Below are 19200 nucleotides of genomic sequence, written 5' to 3' on the forward strand. Positions count from 1 at the left end.
TAAAAATGAGGAAACTAGTTCTTACAGGGCTTGTGAACTTTTCTCTATTCCAGCACAACTGAAGAGTATAAACATTCACTGCCATCAGTAACTGTGGCACATTAGGAGATACTGGATGCCCTAACAATTCTATAAGATTCTATAAGATTCTTAGTGTGGCAGGGAAAGGAAAAACTCCAGGGAGAATTCTAGCCTTCTACCATGCCATCCTGATTTACTGGCTTCCACTCAGCCAAATTTGGAACTATTACCCCGCTAAGAATTTTGGGCCAGGCCCTCTAACACTCAGAGAATTCTATATATTTCAATTTTATTTGATTATCTTTCACTTTTTTCCATTTGCTATCTCGATTCTATCTTACAGGAGAGCTGTTAAATATGCCAATCATACTCACTGTCAAACTGACTACACAGTTCGATAAAATGAGAGGGACAATTTTGTATTTGGGCAGTAAAGCTGTAGCACGCATGGTGAACACACAAAAATGCCACTTCTGGTTGGCTAGGTATCACACAGCTGAGTAACTGACACTTAACGGCTGCAACCTTGTACTTATCCTGTTCTCGGCCTTGTTTTTTGTGTGAAAATGAGCAAACCTCTGTGAAACAGAGGTCATAAAAGGCAAAATTCCTCCAACAGGAGCTCAAGAAGGGTGGGAATGTTGATAGCAAACAATATAGAGTGGGGGAGGGAAAATAGGTAGAGTTTGGATTAGGAGCCAAACCTGCTGGCTATCCGGCACTTGCACGTAGTAAGTGATGAAAAAAACAGTTCACAGGTCCATGTATATGACCCCTTTTACAAACACACACACACTTGAAGGGGAAAAAAAAAAGGCTGGAAGCAGAGAAACCAAACTGTAAAAATGGTTATTGTAGGAGAGGGGTGGCTGACCATATCGGAACTTTCTCTTCCTACTTTACACACATCTATAATATATATATTTTTTTGCTAGCACTGTATCATTCTTACTGCTTTTGTTCTTATAGTATGTATCAGGCTACATCCCATCAGATGTCTTTTTTTTATCTTCTGCACATTAACCAGATTTTTTTTTTTAATAATCAGAAAATTTTTCCATTTTAGGAAAAAGGAGTAAAGGTTTCTATTGGTAAAGTTTTAAAGGCAGTGGAGATGAAAGAAAATAAGGAATATAAGAGACAGAAATAAGGGTAGGCATAACTAACAATAATAAAATAAGTAATACTCTAAACTTTCATAGAAACTATGAATACACCTATACTCTAAAGCAAAAGCTCCATTACCAACAAATGAAATCACATTAAAGGTCAAATATGATCGACCTATATTCTGTATTTTGGTCTACAGCTGTACTTGTGATTAGTTTTCAGATTTTTAATGAACATTATTAGCCTGATACATCCTATAAGAACAAAAGCAGTAAGAGTGATACAGGGCTAGCAAAAAGCAACATGTGATTTTGATGGAAATGAAGGTAAAGATCATTTAAAAATGAGAAAATGGTATGGAAATGTTAAATATAATTTATGGGACAAATTATTTGACAGAAGAAACAATTTAAGGGCAATGGAATTTATACAAATTGCTGAAGTTTTACAGCAATGACAGTGAGCATAAGAAGAAAAATAGCTAACAAAATGGTAAAACTTTTTACCATTTATTAGTGACTAGAGAATTGGCATCAACAGGGAGGCCTATACAAATTTAATATTAATTTGAGAGTAAGCTAGGAGTTTATTTTAGGTATGTTAAAAATGTTTTTTTTTTTTTTTTTTTTTGCCACAGGGTAGGTAAATCAATTGGTTTCAAGGTTCAGGGTTCAGACCAATCTAGACACCAAAGTCAATCATGAAGCAGAGAGCACAGATACCATGATTACCAGGGAATTACCTGTGACCCTTGTGGAGATAATCATGAAGGGCCATACCTACCTCAACAGACTTTCAGCATAGACAAAAGTTTTCTATTTAGGTAAAAGATACATGATATAATGCATATGAGCAAGGAGAAGAGTATGTCTAATTTCAGCCTTTGAAGGAATGTGCTTTTGGGTAGTTCAAGGGAAAAGTTTACACTCCTTTTAGTCACACTTAAGAGTTTCAAAGAAATGGATTTACAAACAGCTTTTGATTAAGTGGAAAAGTTTCTAAAACAGCTAACTTTTATTGGGCATTTAATTCATGCTGGATTCTTCACATTCATTTATGTAGGGACAAAAACCTGGTCTATAGGCAATGGTTTGCAGTCTAGAAAAAGCTTTTTAGAGGGGTGGGGGAGTCTTAGTCGCACGAGTAACAAGTTAGGTGAGAAAATTTTGTTTCTTCTGCCATCTGAGTGCCTGGGAGAAAACTGAAGCAGCAGCTTCTCTACTGATACTGATTTGACAGAAATGGTAGCAGGGGGATTCACTTTTAGTGGAGGATCTAATTTGATTTTGATTTTCAGGCTGCTGTGGTCCATGATAAAACATTTTCTGAAAATCTTTGTATGGAATGTGAGCAAAGAAATTCCAAAACTTTATGGGAACATTTGATGTAATATTGGAGTAGGAAAGGATTTTTAAAAGCACGATCCCATAGCCAAGATTCTAGGAGAAAATACCAATACAATTATTTATACTAAAAACTTTTGTATGGCAAAAATTACTATGGCACATTGGGAAAAACATAAGACAGAGAATAGATATTATTCTAGTTTGCTAGCTGATGGAATGCTAGCTGCTGGAATGCCAGCTGCTGGAAGAAACAGAATGGCTTTTAAAAAAGGGGAATTTAATACGTTGCTAGTTTACAGTTCTAAGGCCAATAAAATGCCCCAATTAAAACAAATCTATAGAAATGTCCAATCGAAGGCATCCAGGGAAAGATACCTTAATTCAAGAAGGCCAATGAAGTTTAAGGTTTCTCTCTCAAGTTAGAAGGCACATGGTAAACAGGGTCAGGGTTTCATGTAGAAAGGTATGTGGCAAACAAGGCATCATCTGCTGGCTTTCTCTCCTGCTTCCCTTCACAAAGCTCCCCAGGAGGCGTTTTCCTTCTTCATTTCCAAAGGTCGCTGGCTGGTAGACTCTGCTTCTTATGGCTATGTTGTTCTGCTCTCTCTGAATCTCCTGGCTTTCTCTCTTGTCATTCTCTTTTATAGGATTCCAGTAAACTAATCAAGACCCACCCGAATGGGTGGAGAAACGTCTCTATCTAATTCAGCTTAACAACCACTCTTGATTGAGTCACATCTCCAGGGAGATGCTCTAACTACAGATTCGAACATACAGTACTGTATAAGGATTAGAAGAAATGGCTGGATTTATAAAATGGGATTAAGATTAAAACATGGCTTTTCTAGGGTATATATATCCTTTCAAACCAGCACAGATATCATTAATATATAAATAACTAACAAATCACTACAAAAAAGAAAAAGACTCTAACATAAAAATGGGCAAAAAATACAAACAGATAATAGGGAAAGAACATGTAGGCCTCTCTCCCCCCCAAATCTGCAAAGATGTTCAGCACTCCAGAAGTAACAGAATTGAAAGTTGAAACTATACCAAGATAAAATGCTCTGCTCATACACTGGCAAAAAAACAAAGAAACTAATCATGAGGGTGTGAGGAAATGTAAGCTCTAATTTACTCTTGGTGGGCGAAGAGAAAATAGCATTGGGAGAGCAATATTATTTCAAAATCTAAAATGTTCAAGTAGTCTTTGATCTAGCAATTGCACTTAAGGAATTTATACTAGGCAAATAAGCATAGGAGTACCGAAAATTTAAGTATAAAATACAGTATTGTATGGACAGCAGGGAATGGAAACCAAAATGTGCAATGGTAAAATAAATCCATGCATTATAATATTAAATGAAAAGGGTTGTGACAGAGACAGTTGTTTCTTATTATTTGTATTCCCCTTGCCCTTTTATAACAGAACTGTAAATATTTATTGGAATTATTGCCACCTGGATGCCTTAGTTTGGACAGTTTTATGGCCTTACAACTGTAAACTTGTAACTTAAATAAATTCCATTTTTAAAAGCCGTTCCATTTCTGGTATATTGCATTCCAGCAGCTTTAGCAAACCAATACACAGCCCTGGACTATTTACCTCCTCACTTCATTTATTTAAGAGAGAAACAAATATCTATCCTGTTTAAGCCCCTGTTAAAGGATTATTCATGCTATCTGTCACTCACAATTGAATCTAATAATCCTAACTGAACTATAGCTTTAGAGTGATTGACACAGAAAGATAGTGTGCATATACCATAGCACATTGTATCACCAAAATGTTAAACAGTGGTTATTCTAAATGGCAGGATCACAGGTAATTTTCATTTTTACTTTCTTCTTTATACCTTTCAATTTTGTTCTGAAAAATTTTTTTTATGAATTTGTATCCTATTATAAAACTATTCTTATTTTGAGAAACGGATTTTGAAAATTTAAATGAATTAAATAAACAAGTTTCAGTCAGATCGATTTCCTTTAAAAAGAAGAAACCATGTTGCTTCTGCTATAGCACATAACCTTAACTCAATACGCCCAAATAGCTCATTTAAATAACGCAAACACATAGAGCCTAGAATGTGAATGAGGAGCTTTAATTTTGTATGGCTTAATGTAATATGTGAATACATCCGCGAGTATGTTGAGCAGATAATTAAAAAGTATTGGCAAAGTTCCTTGAGGAGTAGGAGAAAAAATATGGAACTATTAAGTTTTATTACCAGGAAAACCCTGATATTGTCCCAAACATTAGGGACTCCCAAGTCAATAGGCCAACCCCTTGATCTTGAGGCTTGCTCTTGTGAAGCTTATTTATGTAGAAGAAGCTAAACCTACCTATAGTTATCCCTAAGAGTTACTTCCAGAAAACCTCTTCTGTGCTTAAATGTGGCCTCTCTCTCTCTAAGCACAACTCTGCAAGGAAAATCATTACCCCTTCCTACATAGGACATGACATACTGGGGCAAAAGTCTCCCTGGCAACGTGGGATATGACTCCCAGGGATGAGTCTGGCCTGCTGCTGTGGGATCGACAACTCCTTCCTAACCAAAAGGCAGAAAAGATATATAACAAATATCACTGGCTAAGAGAGTTCAAAGACAGTTGAGAGGCTATTCTGGAGGCTACTCTTATGCAAGCTTCAGCTAGATATTGCTAATTACCAGGGTTTGCCAAACCCCAGTGAAAACCATTCCTGCCAACTAAAGAACACCTAGGGCTCTATCTGACATTCTACAAATGTTCCATGCACTATGATTACTTTCCAGAAACCTATAACCTCCAGATGGGTTCCCAGGCCAGATAAGTCCTAAAATCTAGAGGTCAGCCTCTCCAAGAACATCAGCTAGTTTCATCCCTCTATCCCATATTATTGACACCCCTTTCCAAGACGAAAAAGTTAGAATAGGCATAGCTCAATACAAAAAAATCAAAAGATTGGGAGAAGAATCAAAGGAGAAGGAGTAGTTATTATAGTAAAATAGGATTTAACAAGTGAGTATGATTGCTGAATCATTATACTGGTATTTCTTTCAGTCTCCAGTGTCTTGGAGCAGTCAGAAAGTAAAACCTAAAATTGTGGAACTGTAACCCATACTAAACTCTGAAATCTGTTCTATAAGTACTAGGTACAGTAAACTTTGAAATACATTGCTTCTTTTGTATTTATGTTATATTTCACAAAAAAAGAGAAAAGAAACAATAAAAAAACCATGTTGTTGGTTTGCCTAGCAGTATTCCAGTGAATGTTAGCAGCTTTCCCAACACAGAAATAGATTTTACCAGGTGGAATTTCTCAGGATCACCTGAAGAACCCTACATATATATGGTAATTCTAAGCAGTCTGCCAATTCTGCTAGTTTGTTATTTACAGATGGGTGACATATTTTAGCTAACAATTCAACAATTTCATCCTTCAAATCCTTGAGGTCAGTATTACGTTCAGTTAAAGAAGTCAGATACCAATGAGAACATATAGTATGGTTCCATTTAAATGAAGTTTAAGAATAAGCAAATCTAATACACAGTGATAGAAATCAGAATAAGTAGAGTGGAGGTTACTGACTGGGAATGGAACAAGGTTGATGGCAATGTTCCATATTTTAATTTGGATGGTGAATAAATGGAGGCATTTATAGCTAAAAATTCATCAAGCTGTATGTACACTTGAAATCTGTGCTTGTTTCAATTTTTTGAAAATTATATGCATACACCCCTCAGACAAAAATCCTGAGGATAGCATCATACTTTCTAATGATTTGTCTAGATTCAAATGTGATTTAAAATAGTCTATGCATTTATCAGTGCTGGAGGAATGGGACTCCCCTAACTCTTTCCCAACAAAGTTGAAGGTCAAAGAATTCACTGAGTGTCTCTTTTTTCCTTTTTCATATCCTGACTCTTCTCATATTGTGTTCATTAATCAGTCTCACTAATTCTCTGGATGCCTTTTACCTTCTGATGTATTTCTGAATTCTGCTACTGCTTATGAAGTCCTTTGTAAAGTGCTTAGAGAAATTCTCGGTCCCAGCTAGATAATTAAGACCTCACATTTGCTGAGACCCTTATTCTTCTTATTTTGATTATATCTCAGTTTTCAAAATATTTTCCAGAACTGCAATGAATTTTTGAATCATATTTTTTTATTTCACATTCCAAAGTTTTTAGGTGTGTAACATGCAGTGTTCCTAAAACCTTCATTCTGGATTTCCAAAGTGATGAATTTAAAGGTTCCAGATCTTTAAAAATTCTAACTTTAAACATTTAAACTTCCTTGAAACTTTTTCTGAATATATATCCTTATTCTATCACTGTTTAAATCACTAAGTCTTGTAATAAAAGTTCTCAATGATGTGGCTTTGATATACCTTTCTAGCTGTTCCTCCCCAAATATTGAACAACTCTGTTTTTGCCTTCAATCACATGGTGTTAGTACTGCAACAAAAGGTACATAAATCAAAATGCTGATATTGTAAGGTAATGAATTAGAAGAATGTTAGAGGGCAAAAATGCATCCATTTTTGTATAAACTGCTACAGAGCACTACAAAGCAAAAAATGCACAATAAATTGTAAATGCATATTATTGAGGAAAGTGAGCATCTCACTTCTCCAAATCCTTTTACTTTAACTGATACTCCTGCCTGGAATAAGACAAAACTCTTCTTCTACATATCTGTCAGCCAAAGTACTTTTCAAGGTCAGTTCCAATTTTACCTCTCTAAGAAACTTTGATTCTTCAATTAGAGTTCATCTTTTATAATCCTACGCTTACATGGCTCACTATTAACTTTATCATGCCTATCACAAAACTACATATGGTAAATCATATACATAAAGAGTATATGCAGTACACTGTACATCGTGAGTTACTGTTACGGAGGGTCAATGGTTTATTCATCGTTAATATGTTCCACAGAATGAAGCAAGTTTTGAATAAGACAGGCATTTAATGATATTACTTGAACTGTAAAGGTAAAGAATGGATTTTTGTTATTGCTTCTCTTCTGCTAGTTATGGCTTTTACAGAATCTGTTCAGCAAGTTTCTTCCTATTCAGTCTACAGAGCTTGAATCAAATACCATTTAAAATAAACACATCATTGCCTAGGGCTCTAAACCCCTTTTTGTTTCTAAGGAGTTTTTTTGTTTGCATGGTAATTACGTTTATTTTAACAGACTGATCTATTTACACTTCTTGACTTTGTGAGTTCTGTCTCTGAAGTACAGAGAAACTATTTCTGGCTGTTGTGTTTTCCAAGAAAACTTTGCAATTTTCTTTCACGATCACAGAAGTCTTCTACTTCTATGATCTGTTATGCACCACCTAAGAATTTACTTTAAATTTATACCTTTAAGTTATAAAAGCCACTGTTATCTCAAAAGTCTGAAAAATGCTTATAAGATATAATTAACAGCTAAGACAAACAAAACACACGTAGATCTTTCCTTTAGAAGATGACCTGTTGTTGGGCTATGTAAAAGAATCTCACTTTACTAATGACTACAGAATTTTGGAGCAAAAAAGCAACTAGCTACAGTATGCAAGTTAAAATATACAAACATTTCAACTCAAAAGCAAACTTAAAGATGCATGTCCACTTTGTCAGAAACAAAGATGCCAACGACTCCTATTCCAAACTATTCTGGAAGTGTGAGCCAATGCAATTATACCACAGAGAAAAGGGGGCTTAAAAAAATTATTTGCAAAATGATACACCTGTGAAAAATAAGAGAATTAACTGGAAAAATTATTAAAAATTGTAATAAGAGAATTGAACAAGGGGCTGAGTAAAGAATACAAAACATAAACAGTCTTATTATTTGTAAACTATGGAATGAAGTATTCCAATTACTGTAACTATTAAAAAGATAAAATATTTAAGAGCTGTCTGGAAAATACTGAGGTGAAGAGCAATGAGCAAGAACTGAACTAAAAGACATTAAAATACAATATATGCCAATAAAACAACTGAAGAGGCTGGGGACGGCACCACTGCTGCTACTATATTGGCATGCTCTATTGCCAAGGAAGGCTCTGAGATTAGCAAAGGTGCTAATGCAGTGGAAATCAGGAGAGGTGTGATGTTAGTTGTTGATGCTGTAATTGTTGAACTTAAGAAGCAGTAGAAGCCTGTGACAGCACCTGAAGAAATTGCTCAGTTTGCTATGATTACTGGAGACAAAGAAATTGAACATCATTTCTGATGCAATAAAAAAGGTTGGAATAAAGGGTGTCATCACAGTCAAGGATGGAAAAACATTGAATAATGCTTAGAAATTATTGAAGAAATGAAGTTTGATTGGGGTTATATTTCTCCATCCTTTATTAATATATCAAAAGGTCAGAAATATGAATTCCAGGATGCCTGTGTCCTGTTGAGTGAAAAGAAAATTTCAAATATCCAATCCACCGTACCTGTTCTTGAAACTGCCAATGCTCACTGTTAAGCCTTTGGCCATAATTGCTGAAGATGTTGATCGAGAAACTGTAAGTACGCTTGTTTTGAATAGGCTGAAAGTTGGTCTTCAGGTTGTTGCAGCCAAAGCTCCTGGTTTCAAAGACATGGCTATTGCTACTAGTGGGGCAGTATCTGGAAAAGAGGGATTGACTCTAAACCTTGCAAATGTTTGGCCTCATGATTTGGGAAAAGTTGGAGAGGTCACAGTGACCAAAGATGATGGCATGCTTTTGAAAGGAAAGGTGACAAGACTTAAATTGAAAAATGTATTGAACAGTCAGATGTCACAACTAGTGAATATGAAGAGAAAAATAAATGAACGTTTAGCAAAACTTTCAGTTGGAGTAGTTGTTCTGAAGGATGGCAGAACAATTGATATGGAAGTGAAAAAAAAGAAAGACAGATTGCAGATGCACTCAATGCGACATGAGCTGCTGTTGAAGAAGGCATTGTTCTGAAAGGTGGTTGTGCTCTACTTTAATGCATTTCAGCCTTGGACTCACTAATTCCAAATAATGAAGATCAAAAAATTGGTATACAAATTATTAAAGGAACACTCAAAATTCCTGCAATGACTATTGCTAAGAATGCAGGTATTGATGGTTCATTGATAGTTGAGAAAATTATGCCAAGTTCCTTAGAAGTTGGCTATGATGCTATGACTGAAAATTTTGTGAATATGGCAGTGTGGTAGTCAGATTCAGGTGTCAACTTGGCTAGGTGAAGGTGCCTAGTTCTACTGCTGTGGACATGAGTCAATGGCATGTGAACCTCATCTGTCGCTGATTACATCTGCAGTCGGCTAGAAGGCATGCCTGCTGCAATGAATGATGTTTGATTTAATTGGCTGGTGCTTAAATGAGAGAACTCAATGTAGCATAGCCCAAGCAGCTCAGCATACCTCATCTCAGCACTCGCAGCTCAGCCCAGGCCTTCGGCAATACAGAAAGAAGTCACCCCGGGGAAAGTTGTTGGAACCCAGAGGCCTGGAGACAAGGCCTGCAGAGACCACCCTGTGCCTTCCCACGTAAGAAAGAACCTCAGATGAAAGTTAGCTGCCTTTCCTCTGAAGAACTAACAAAATAAATCCCCTTTTATTAAAAGTCAGTCTCTCTCTGGTGTGTTGCATTCAGGCAGCTAGCGATCTACAACAGGTAGAAAAAGGAAATTTGATCTAACTAAGGTTGTAAAGAACTGCTTTATTGGATGCTGCTGGAGTGGCCTCTGTCAACCACAGCAGAAGTTGTAGTCACGGAAGAGAAGGACCCTGCAATGGGTGGAATGGGCAGAGGGGTGGAATGGTTGTTTTGGGAAGTGGCATATTCTAATTCCCAAACAGTGCTCTACCATGATTAAGAAAATGTGATGGGAAGCTCAAGACAGTGTTTCTCACCAATAACTTGAAGTTATTTGAAGAAAATGACAGAAGAAAAGGCTGGCTGATATAAAATCATTATAACCACTAGTGACTGGTTTTAGTTGATAATACATAATGGTTTATTGTTGTCATTGTCAATGCCTACAAATAATTTATTTTGTATTTTTTGAATAAAAAGACATTTGTGCATTCCTGACACTGGGTACAAGAGCCCATGTACTGGAGGTACTACTTTCAACTTAAATCACTGAGGCATTTTTACTGATTCTGTTAAAATTATGATTTTAGTGCTTGCCATCACTAGATGAGAAGTTAAGCAGCAGCGTTTCTGAGAAGAGTAAGAATAATTGCGCACAAAGTAGAGAAATATCCAATTATGCGACAAACCCTTGTGTAATAAAAATTTGTTTAAAGTTAAAAAATACAATATAAAACTACATAAGGTAAAACAGTTTAGTATTGGAACAGAAGAGAGTTGAAAAAGAAATGGAAATACAAATGTTTTTAATAATATATGACATGATATTACATATCTTACACATAGTAAGAGAATAATCAAATTAAAGCTACAATGAAAAGCCATTTTTCAATTTCTAGTGAGAAAAAAACCCTGCAATTTGATGATAAGACTGTAATGGTGATCATCTGAATACAGTGCTGGCAACAGTGTAATCTGGTAAATCTCTATGGGGAGCATTTTTGACAATAAAATCAAATAATAAATGCACATATCCTTTGAATAATCAATTTTACCACTAGAAATTTATCCTACAGATATACTCCCCAAAATACTCACAAAGGAGAGCATCTGTGCCACACGATTTGTAATTGCAAAAGATTGGAAACAACCAAATGTTCATCAATATAGACTTTGTTAAATAAATTATGGTATATCTAAACAATACAACACTATGCACCTGATTTTTTTTCTAGCACATTATAAGAATATTTATTGAGTTACATTGGCATTAATCTCATAGATTATGTTTTACATTCGCAACAAAAACCATGCCCTAAGCTTTAAGTAACAATGAATGATTTTCAAAAGAGCTGGGGTATGTGTGTAGACGGGGTGGTGGAAATCTATTTTCAGGCCTAATAACCTCACTTTTTAGGAAATGAAACTATAAAGTGTCTGCTGAAATACTTCTTAAATTATTTGAAAGTGATAGCTAAGCTAGATAGTTGGAAAGATGTTCAGTATTAACCCTTTAGCTGGAAAATGCTTAGTATAGCCTTAGTATAGCTAAAAAATGTTTATTATAATCTCTTTACTCAAGCAGCTTTGATTCATATAAGCTTAAAGCCCTGATTGGAATAGCTTACTGCTGATCTAATCTCAAAAGTTTACTCTCTGTTCCTAGTTACATTAACCAGACCTTCTTAGCTTTACTTGTAGAAATGAGATAACATCCTAACGCAGGATGGAAGGGGGCCAGAAATACCATATGGGCTAATAAATCAGCACCTACCTGCTTTGAAGATCTGAGATGCAAAGAGAGGAGGACCTATAAGATAACAGGATGTGCAGACCAAACAAAAATGAAGCAGGTGACTATTACTCAATTTTAATGAATCCTGTAACTATTACTCAGTTTTTTTTTTCTTTCTTATTTTCTGTTTTCCTCTGGACTCTTGCCATTTCTTTGTCTCTTTGGGCTATTAAACCTCAGTCCTTTTTCTCATTTTGAACTGGTCTTAGAAAATTTCCTCCAGTTTCTTACATGTATGTGCACTTGTACAAAACTCATTCCCTCACCAAAAAGACTCATTTCTCTGTTTAGCACTGGATAAGACAGACCCAACTATTGAAAGCTATGATTATACCAAAAGGAGCGCTGTAAATGTTTCATTGTTTAAAATTAATAGGTAAACTGAAAACAAACCATCTGGATCATGTTAAGTATATATTCTGCACAGTTACATAAACTGGAGAGAAAGAATCCACAATTCTCAGATCCCAAGTAAGGATTAACCACACCCCTCTATAACAATTTGCTAAACTGACCTTGGGTCAGGAATTGCCCCTTTCAAGCAAAGGTCTTCTATATAGTCTATAATTTTACTTGGTGTCTTATTTGTCCTCTGCTTAGTAGTTCATGAATCCATTTCTTTGCTTCATCTGTTTTTCCAGGAGAAATGGTGAGTTAAAAGTTTGAGCCTTCCCCAAAAGCCAGTAGGAATGAAACAGCACTTCACACAATGGAGCATATACCACTGAAGACTGTATCTCATGGCCTTCTTGAGTTTTAAAATTTGTAAATCCAACAATAATATATAATTCCATCAAATTCAATAACAAACATTTTTTCTTTTAGATGTTTGAGAGAGAAACAATAATTGCAGAGCCATGGATTCTGAGGCAATAAATTTGACTCATTCACTATGGATTACCATTAGACTCAAAGTCATATTCTAATTTGTGCCTCAGCAAAATTACAAATAATTCCATGCCACAAGTCTTAGGGATCAACTGTACTAGTTAAAATGGAAAGTGCTGGAGGGTTCTGTGAAGATGGGGGAATAGGATAGGTCAAGTTCACTCCTGCTCCAAGGAACAGCTAGAGAATGGATGGAAAGACAACTGAGATGGCAATTTCTGAGAGCAAGCAACACGGGAGGAACTTCTATACCATACATGGAGGCCTTGGATTCTCAAAGCTGAAGAACTGAGATGCAGAGAACCGGAGACCATCCAACTGGAGCAAACAGCTCAATACACTGCTTTCCAAATGGAAGCCCAGGGCCCTCAGGAGTGCACGGATGGGGAGACTGGGAACAGGAACGCTCTACCTGCGTTCCCCATGCCACATCCTGCTCTTGTACTCCAAGGTCTGCCTGAGCTGCACCACATACCCACGGCCTCTGCATCACACTATACAACCCAGCGACATGCACCCCATGCTCACAGGCACCAGCATAGCACCCCCAACCTGTGCCTATACTTGTGCTGCAATGCATCACCACATTATTGTGCCCCGTCCTGTGCCCAGCACTCTGCTCCATATCCACCCTGCAAATACAAAGCTTTAGATTACGGAAGGAAATCAATATACAAAGTAAACCAATCAAGATATTTACATGCCAGGAAGACAAAGAAGATCACTAAGCATATCAAGATATAGATATAGCCCAGCCGAATGACCAAATTAAAACATCAGAGGAGACACAGACTTTGGAACAACTAATCAAAGATGTTCATATAACTCTACTAATAAAATAAATAAGAAGGCTAATGTCATAAAGAGATCAATAAGATACAAGAAGAGCATAAAGAGGACTTTGAAAGAATAAACAGAAAAATAGCAGGTATCACAGAGATTAAAGATGCTATAGACCAAATCAAAAATATACTAGAGACACACAACAGCAGATTTGAAGAGGCAGAAGAAAGATAAGTGAACTAGAGAACAGGTCAACTAATGTTGAACACTCAAAACAGTAAATGGCAAAAAAGATGGAATAATTTGAACTGGATCTCAGGGAAATGATGGACACAACAAAGCTCACAAATGTAAGAATCATGGGTGTCCCAGAAGGAGAAGAGAGGAGTAAAGGGCTAGGAAGACTAGTTGAAGATATAATGGGGAAAAACTTTCCAACCCTTGTAAAACATATAAATATGTAGATCAAAGAAGCCCAACTAACTCCAAACAGAATAAATCAAATATGCCTTCCCCAAGACACATACTAATCAGTCTGTCAAATGTTGAAGAGAAGCAGAAAATCCTAAAGGCAGGAAGAGAAAAACAATCTCGTACATACAAAGGAAACCACATAAGACTGAATGCAGACTACTCAATTGGCACTATGGAGGCAAGAAGGCAGTGGTATGATATATTCAAAATCCTGAAAGAGAAAGACGTCCAGCCAAGAAGTCTGTACCCAGATAAACTGTCCTTCAAAACTGAGGAAGAGATTAAAATTTCCACAAATGAATGCTGAAAGAATTTGTCAACAAGAGACTGGCCCTATAAGAAACACTTAAGGGAGTTCTGCCAGCTAGAAAAAAAAGAGACAGGAGAGGGAGGTACGGAGGAGGGCACAGAATTGAAGAGTACCAGTAAGGGTAACTTAAAGGGTAAAAAGAGATACAGGGAAAATGTAAAGTTTTTGAAATTCTGGATGCCAAGGGTCCACTGTGGTTGCATAACAAATCTTTGCTAACTGAATAAAGGATTCTCTCCATTTCTGGAGCTAACTTATAGGAAGGGGGTACATATGTTGCTCTCTCAAATTGCTTATTATTATTTTATACACTTTAAGCTTTGCTATTTGAATGACTAGATTCTTGGCTATGATTTTTCAGACTTAATCTGTGTTGATGCAGACTTACTATCAATAAAGGATAACTGCTCGAGCTGTTCAACCTTAAAATATGACCAGCTTTCCCATTTTATTCACAAATTCAAAAGAATATATCTGCTACCACATGGAGGAACCCTGAAAACATTATGCTAAGTGAAAGAAGCCAGTCACAAAAGACCACATATGGTATGATTCCATTTATATGAAATATCCAGGCAAATCTATGGAGATAGTAAGTAGACTGGTAGTTACCTAGGGCCAAGGAGGATAGGGGGATAGGGGAGTGATAATTGAAGTTAGTGATAACTAACTTTTGAGGACGATGGAAGTGTTCTAAAATTGATTGTCGTGATGGTTGTATAATTCTGTGACATACTAAAAACCACTGAATTGTTTACTTTTCACAGATGAATTATATGGTATGTGATTTATATCTTAATAGAGTTTTATTAAAAAAATATAGACCCCTAAATATTTAGTAAACTAATGACTAATGAAACAAATTCTAGGACTCGTATGGAAAGGGGGTTCAAGCTAAAGCCATTTAATACTTAAACTCAATTCCTAACACTCCCAAAGTACCAAAGTTTCATGAGTTTGAAGTGAAGACGTCTTTAATTCAGGCTGAAAACATTTTATAATTAAAACAAAATAATTTTGATATTTAGAAAAACAGACAGTTTACATATATTGCATTATATAGCATAAACATACACTCTGTACATAATAATTTAATCATTACTCAAATATGAAACAAAAGAAATACTGATCTTTTGTTCCGGACTCTGGTGAATTGTAGTTTTTATCCTTAGCTGAACTCGCTATAAACATGTACCAAATCAGGCTCAATCTATATGAATACTAGAACATGCTCTAAAATATGGTAATTTAGAGAATACATTTCTAACTTTCTTCTTTCTAAAATGATTCTGGTTAATGAAAATGCCAATATTATATACATTACAAATATAATAATAAAACATTATAAATATAGGGAGTAATTAAAATCCTCTGAGTTGGTATCTTTTTATAAAAGGAGTTACCCAAGGATTATATTATAATGACATCCATTGTTTTTGTATGTGCGTAAAAAAAACCACCAAGAGAGTGATATGAAGTTAGAATTAAAAAAAAAAAATGGCCTTGAATAAAATTTCTTTAAAAGATATAGCACTGGCCAAGTACTGTGTAAAGCGCTAGAGCCCTCACCTTTAAAAAGCAACACTCTGGAGTCAGGGAAACGTGGGATCAGATCTTGGTTCTAACATTTATATCCGTAATTCTGAACCACTTACCTCAGCTCCCTGAGACTTACATTTTTATCAGGAAAATGGTAGTACTAATACCTAGATCAAAGGATTAAATGGGATGCTATATAGCAATTTCCTAGCACACTGCCTGGCAAACAGTAATTGTTTTAAAACAGTAGCAATTATTATTACTTTTAATAATAACTCCAATGGTTATTACTTTCTTTAATCTTTTACCTGCACCCTTAACCTTTTCTCAGCCTTCTTCATCGACCTCAATAATCCTTCAGAAATTATTTATTCAACTACTCCTACTTAGGGGGGTTACACTATATTATCAGGCCATGGGAATACAAAGAGTCTACATGAGAGAGGACAGACATAACACCAATAATTATAAGTGGTACACGCAGGAAGTATGCCATGGACATATATAACAAAGAGTATTTAATTCAAGGAAGCCTGAAGAAGCGCTTTTTTAAAACAGAGACCTGAAATGCACAAAGAAATTAGCCAGGCAAAAAAAGCGTTGCAGGCAATAGAACACATTTAAAGTTCAATAAGAAAAAGAGTACAGGATGATCTCAAGGAACTGGAAGTTGTACAATATAATTGGAACAGAGAGAGTGAGACAGAAGAGGGCCAAGAATAAGCCTGGAGAGGCAGGAAGGGCCATATTCTGCAGGACCAACTAAATTAAGTTAGATTTATAAGATTTCACCTTAAGAGCAAAAGAAGCTACTGAGGGGTTTTATGGAACTCTGCATTTTAAAACAATTTCTGGGATTTGGAGAAGATAATGGAGTCGAAAGGGTTAAAAATGAATGCAGGGAGATTATTAAGAGGGTCTTGTTGAATTCTAGGTGTCAAGGGAGAAAAGCGTGTACAAAGGTAGTAATAGTGGGATTGAAGAGAAATGGAACTATTGAAAAAACAATTCATTTGGGGAGTAGAACCAATAACCTTTTCAGGAAGCTGTCCCAGACATCTCCAGTTAACCATTCTTGTCCCTTTAATTCCCCAAACCTTGAGTATTCCTCTATTTTTACTATTAACACAGTGAATTTTAATTTTGGCTTGCTTTTCTATCTTTATTAGAATGCAGACTTCTTTGGACCAAGGGCTATGTCTTTCAATTCTGCATTCTTAAATTCTGCACACTGACTCAGAAGCAAGCTGATATTCTCAAGGTTTACTGACGTGCATCCTTCCCCTTACATAAACAACTTGAAGAGGAGATGGTTTTGGATTTGAATTTTTAAATATTTTCTCTGACGTTCCTGCAAATAGCTGATATTTTCATAGCGTATCATGTAACATAGTGATTATCAAATGGGTGGAAGGGGATAGAAGTAGTTTGGAAAAGCACATATACAAATAATTATATTAATGAAAAAGAAAATAAACTTTTGTTTCTGTAAAAAAAGTTACAGGAAGTAAAGCTTGACATTAACTTAGGTGCTGGAACATGGATTTAAGCAGTTGAGAAACATTTCACAGCTGTTTTCCTACTTTCCCTCTAATTATACTATTACTAGTTCAATAGGAATGGAATAAACAAATCTGTTAGATCTGTATGCACAATTAAGAGTAAAATGGCTCAAAATAAAGGTCTGAGAAACTTTTATGTAAGTCAAGTGTTTGAGTTTCTGATGATTCTCGTATACTGGCATATTCCCTAGCCTTGGCTCAGGCAGTCCCTACAGACCTAGACCACTTCCTCTTTGTCCATTCAAATTCTATGCGGAGTTTAAGATTCAAATCCTCCAAGATCACACGCTAATCTCGTCCTTCTCTGAATTCCAAGGGCAGTTCGAAGTCTATGTCAGGAAATTTAATAAGTGACCACGTTCTGCCTAGTAATTTCTTCTCAACAAGGGCAGGGAGACGCGCTAAAAAAGTACAAGTGGTGACAGATGAATACCAACAGTGTGCTTATTATAACACTCACGTGGAAGTTAAATCAAGCCCAATCCTAGTTCACAGGTGATAAATGCGTGACAGTCAACCTTTTATCTGACCAAAGGGCCCAGTTAATGAGCGAATAAGCTCTCCAGAGAGTTCTAAAGAGAGAGAGGGGGGAGGGGAATTCAAGCTTCCTCAACAACAAAAAAGCAGCTTTCCTTAGTTCACCCCACTTTCTAGCTTCCTCAAAGCCACTCCTTCTCCCCAACTGATCTCTTCCCAAGATGGAAACGACGAAGTCCAAAAATGATATGACATCTGCTTTGCCACCTGACCTAGGAGCGGAGACTCACCAGTTTCATATCGGACTTTAGGTTGTCAGATACCCGTCACTCGACTCCTCACACCCAGAAAGCGTTTTCCGGTTCAATCCTCGACACCGAGCCGCAAAGGGGATCTCGGAACATGCAGTCTTTCTTTCTACGCTTCCCTCTCCCAGGGAGTCATGGGAACTGTAGTCTTCCCTAGATGCATCATGGGAATTGTGGTCATCTTTCCTTTTCCTCCCTTTCCTCTCTAAACTCCTCCTTCCCTTAGCTCAAATTCATCCGCGTTGCCACTTCATCTTCTCGTTCTCTCTTTCTCTTTCTACACCCCAGCATGATATCATGTCCCCCATATGGGTTTGGGGTCCATGGTATTCTGGGACGTGTAGTCTCCCTGCGACTGAGACCCCTTTTCCCTCCTCCCTGTGGGAAGGCGGATGGGCGCGCGGCTTGCTGGGAGCTGTAGTTCTCTAGGGTCTCTAGTTGACGGGTCCCGCGCTTTTGCTCAAGGGAGGCAGGAACTACAACTCCCAGGATCGCCTGGCGGCAGCAGGTGGGAGCGGGGCTGTTGATATCAATATGGCGGTTGTCAGCCAGACAAAGACAGTCAGTCTGATGTGATTGAGACAAGGGTGGTTTTCAGGGGTAGACTGGGAGATAGGGGCCTCCCCTCCCCCTTCTCCTCTTCCTGCGCTAGTCTCAACCCCTCCCCAGTCCCCTTCCAACTGGCGCCCCACGCGGAAGACACCCCTCCCCCTCCTGCTTTCCCCTCCTCCTTACCTCAGACCTTCGTACTGGGACGTTGGGGAGGGGGCTGTGCCGGGCGAAGAGAACTCAGCAAGGATTCTGAGGTGAGTCGAGAGGTTTTGAAGCCGGACTTCCTCAAGTCTTTTCCCTTACTTCTTACTCTTCACTTTTTTTTTTTAAAGGGGTTTTGGGGAGAAAGTGTGTGGGCTGGGAAGGGTCTCCTAAGCGGCCCGATTGAGAAGAGGGAAGAATCAGGGGCTTCAGAGTGTGTGACCCAGACGCAGGGTATGGGGTGGGGCACTTTGTGGGGGGCTGTAAGTGAAAGGCGTTGGCTGCTCCCC

General features: G+C 37.2%; 2 protein-coding genes and 1 pseudogene across 18 annotated transcripts in view; 2 read left to right on the top strand and 1 right to left on the bottom strand.

Annotated features, from left to right (window-relative positions):
- The window catches only part of INTS9 (integrator complex subunit 9), a 162834-nt gene extending 143997 nt beyond the window's left edge, over positions 1 to 18837 (bottom strand). For 2 of the 4 annotated variants that reach the window (XM_077152907.1, XM_077152912.1), the window contains exon 1: positions 18140 to 18836. In XM_077152907.1, the coding sequence (XP_077009022.1) occupies positions 18140 to 18148 (9 nt within the window). In that variant the 5' untranslated portion in view covers positions 18149 to 18836. Of the gene's footprint in view, positions 1 to 18139 lie in introns of all 4 variants that reach the window. The other 2 variants (XM_077152908.1, XM_077152909.1) reach the window with 2 other exon arrangements.
- Positions 8440 to 9639, top strand: LOC143676704 (60 kDa heat shock protein, mitochondrial pseudogene; annotated as a pseudogene).
- The window catches only part of HMBOX1 (homeobox containing 1), a 280883-nt gene continuing 280354 nt past the window's right edge, over positions 18672 to 19200 (top strand). For all 14 annotated transcript variants that reach the window (XR_013172433.1, XM_077152922.1, XM_077152925.1 and 11 more), the window contains exon 1: positions 18672 to 18963. The gene's annotated coding sequence lies outside the window, so the exon portion shown is untranslated. The remainder of the gene's footprint in view (positions 18964 to 19200) is intronic.

Source organism: Tamandua tetradactyla, chromosome 3 (assembly GCF_023851605.1).
Source record: "Tamandua tetradactyla isolate mTamTet1 chromosome 3, mTamTet1.pri, whole genome shotgun sequence".
NCBI lineage: Eukaryota > Metazoa > Chordata > Mammalia > Pilosa > Myrmecophagidae > Tamandua > Tamandua tetradactyla.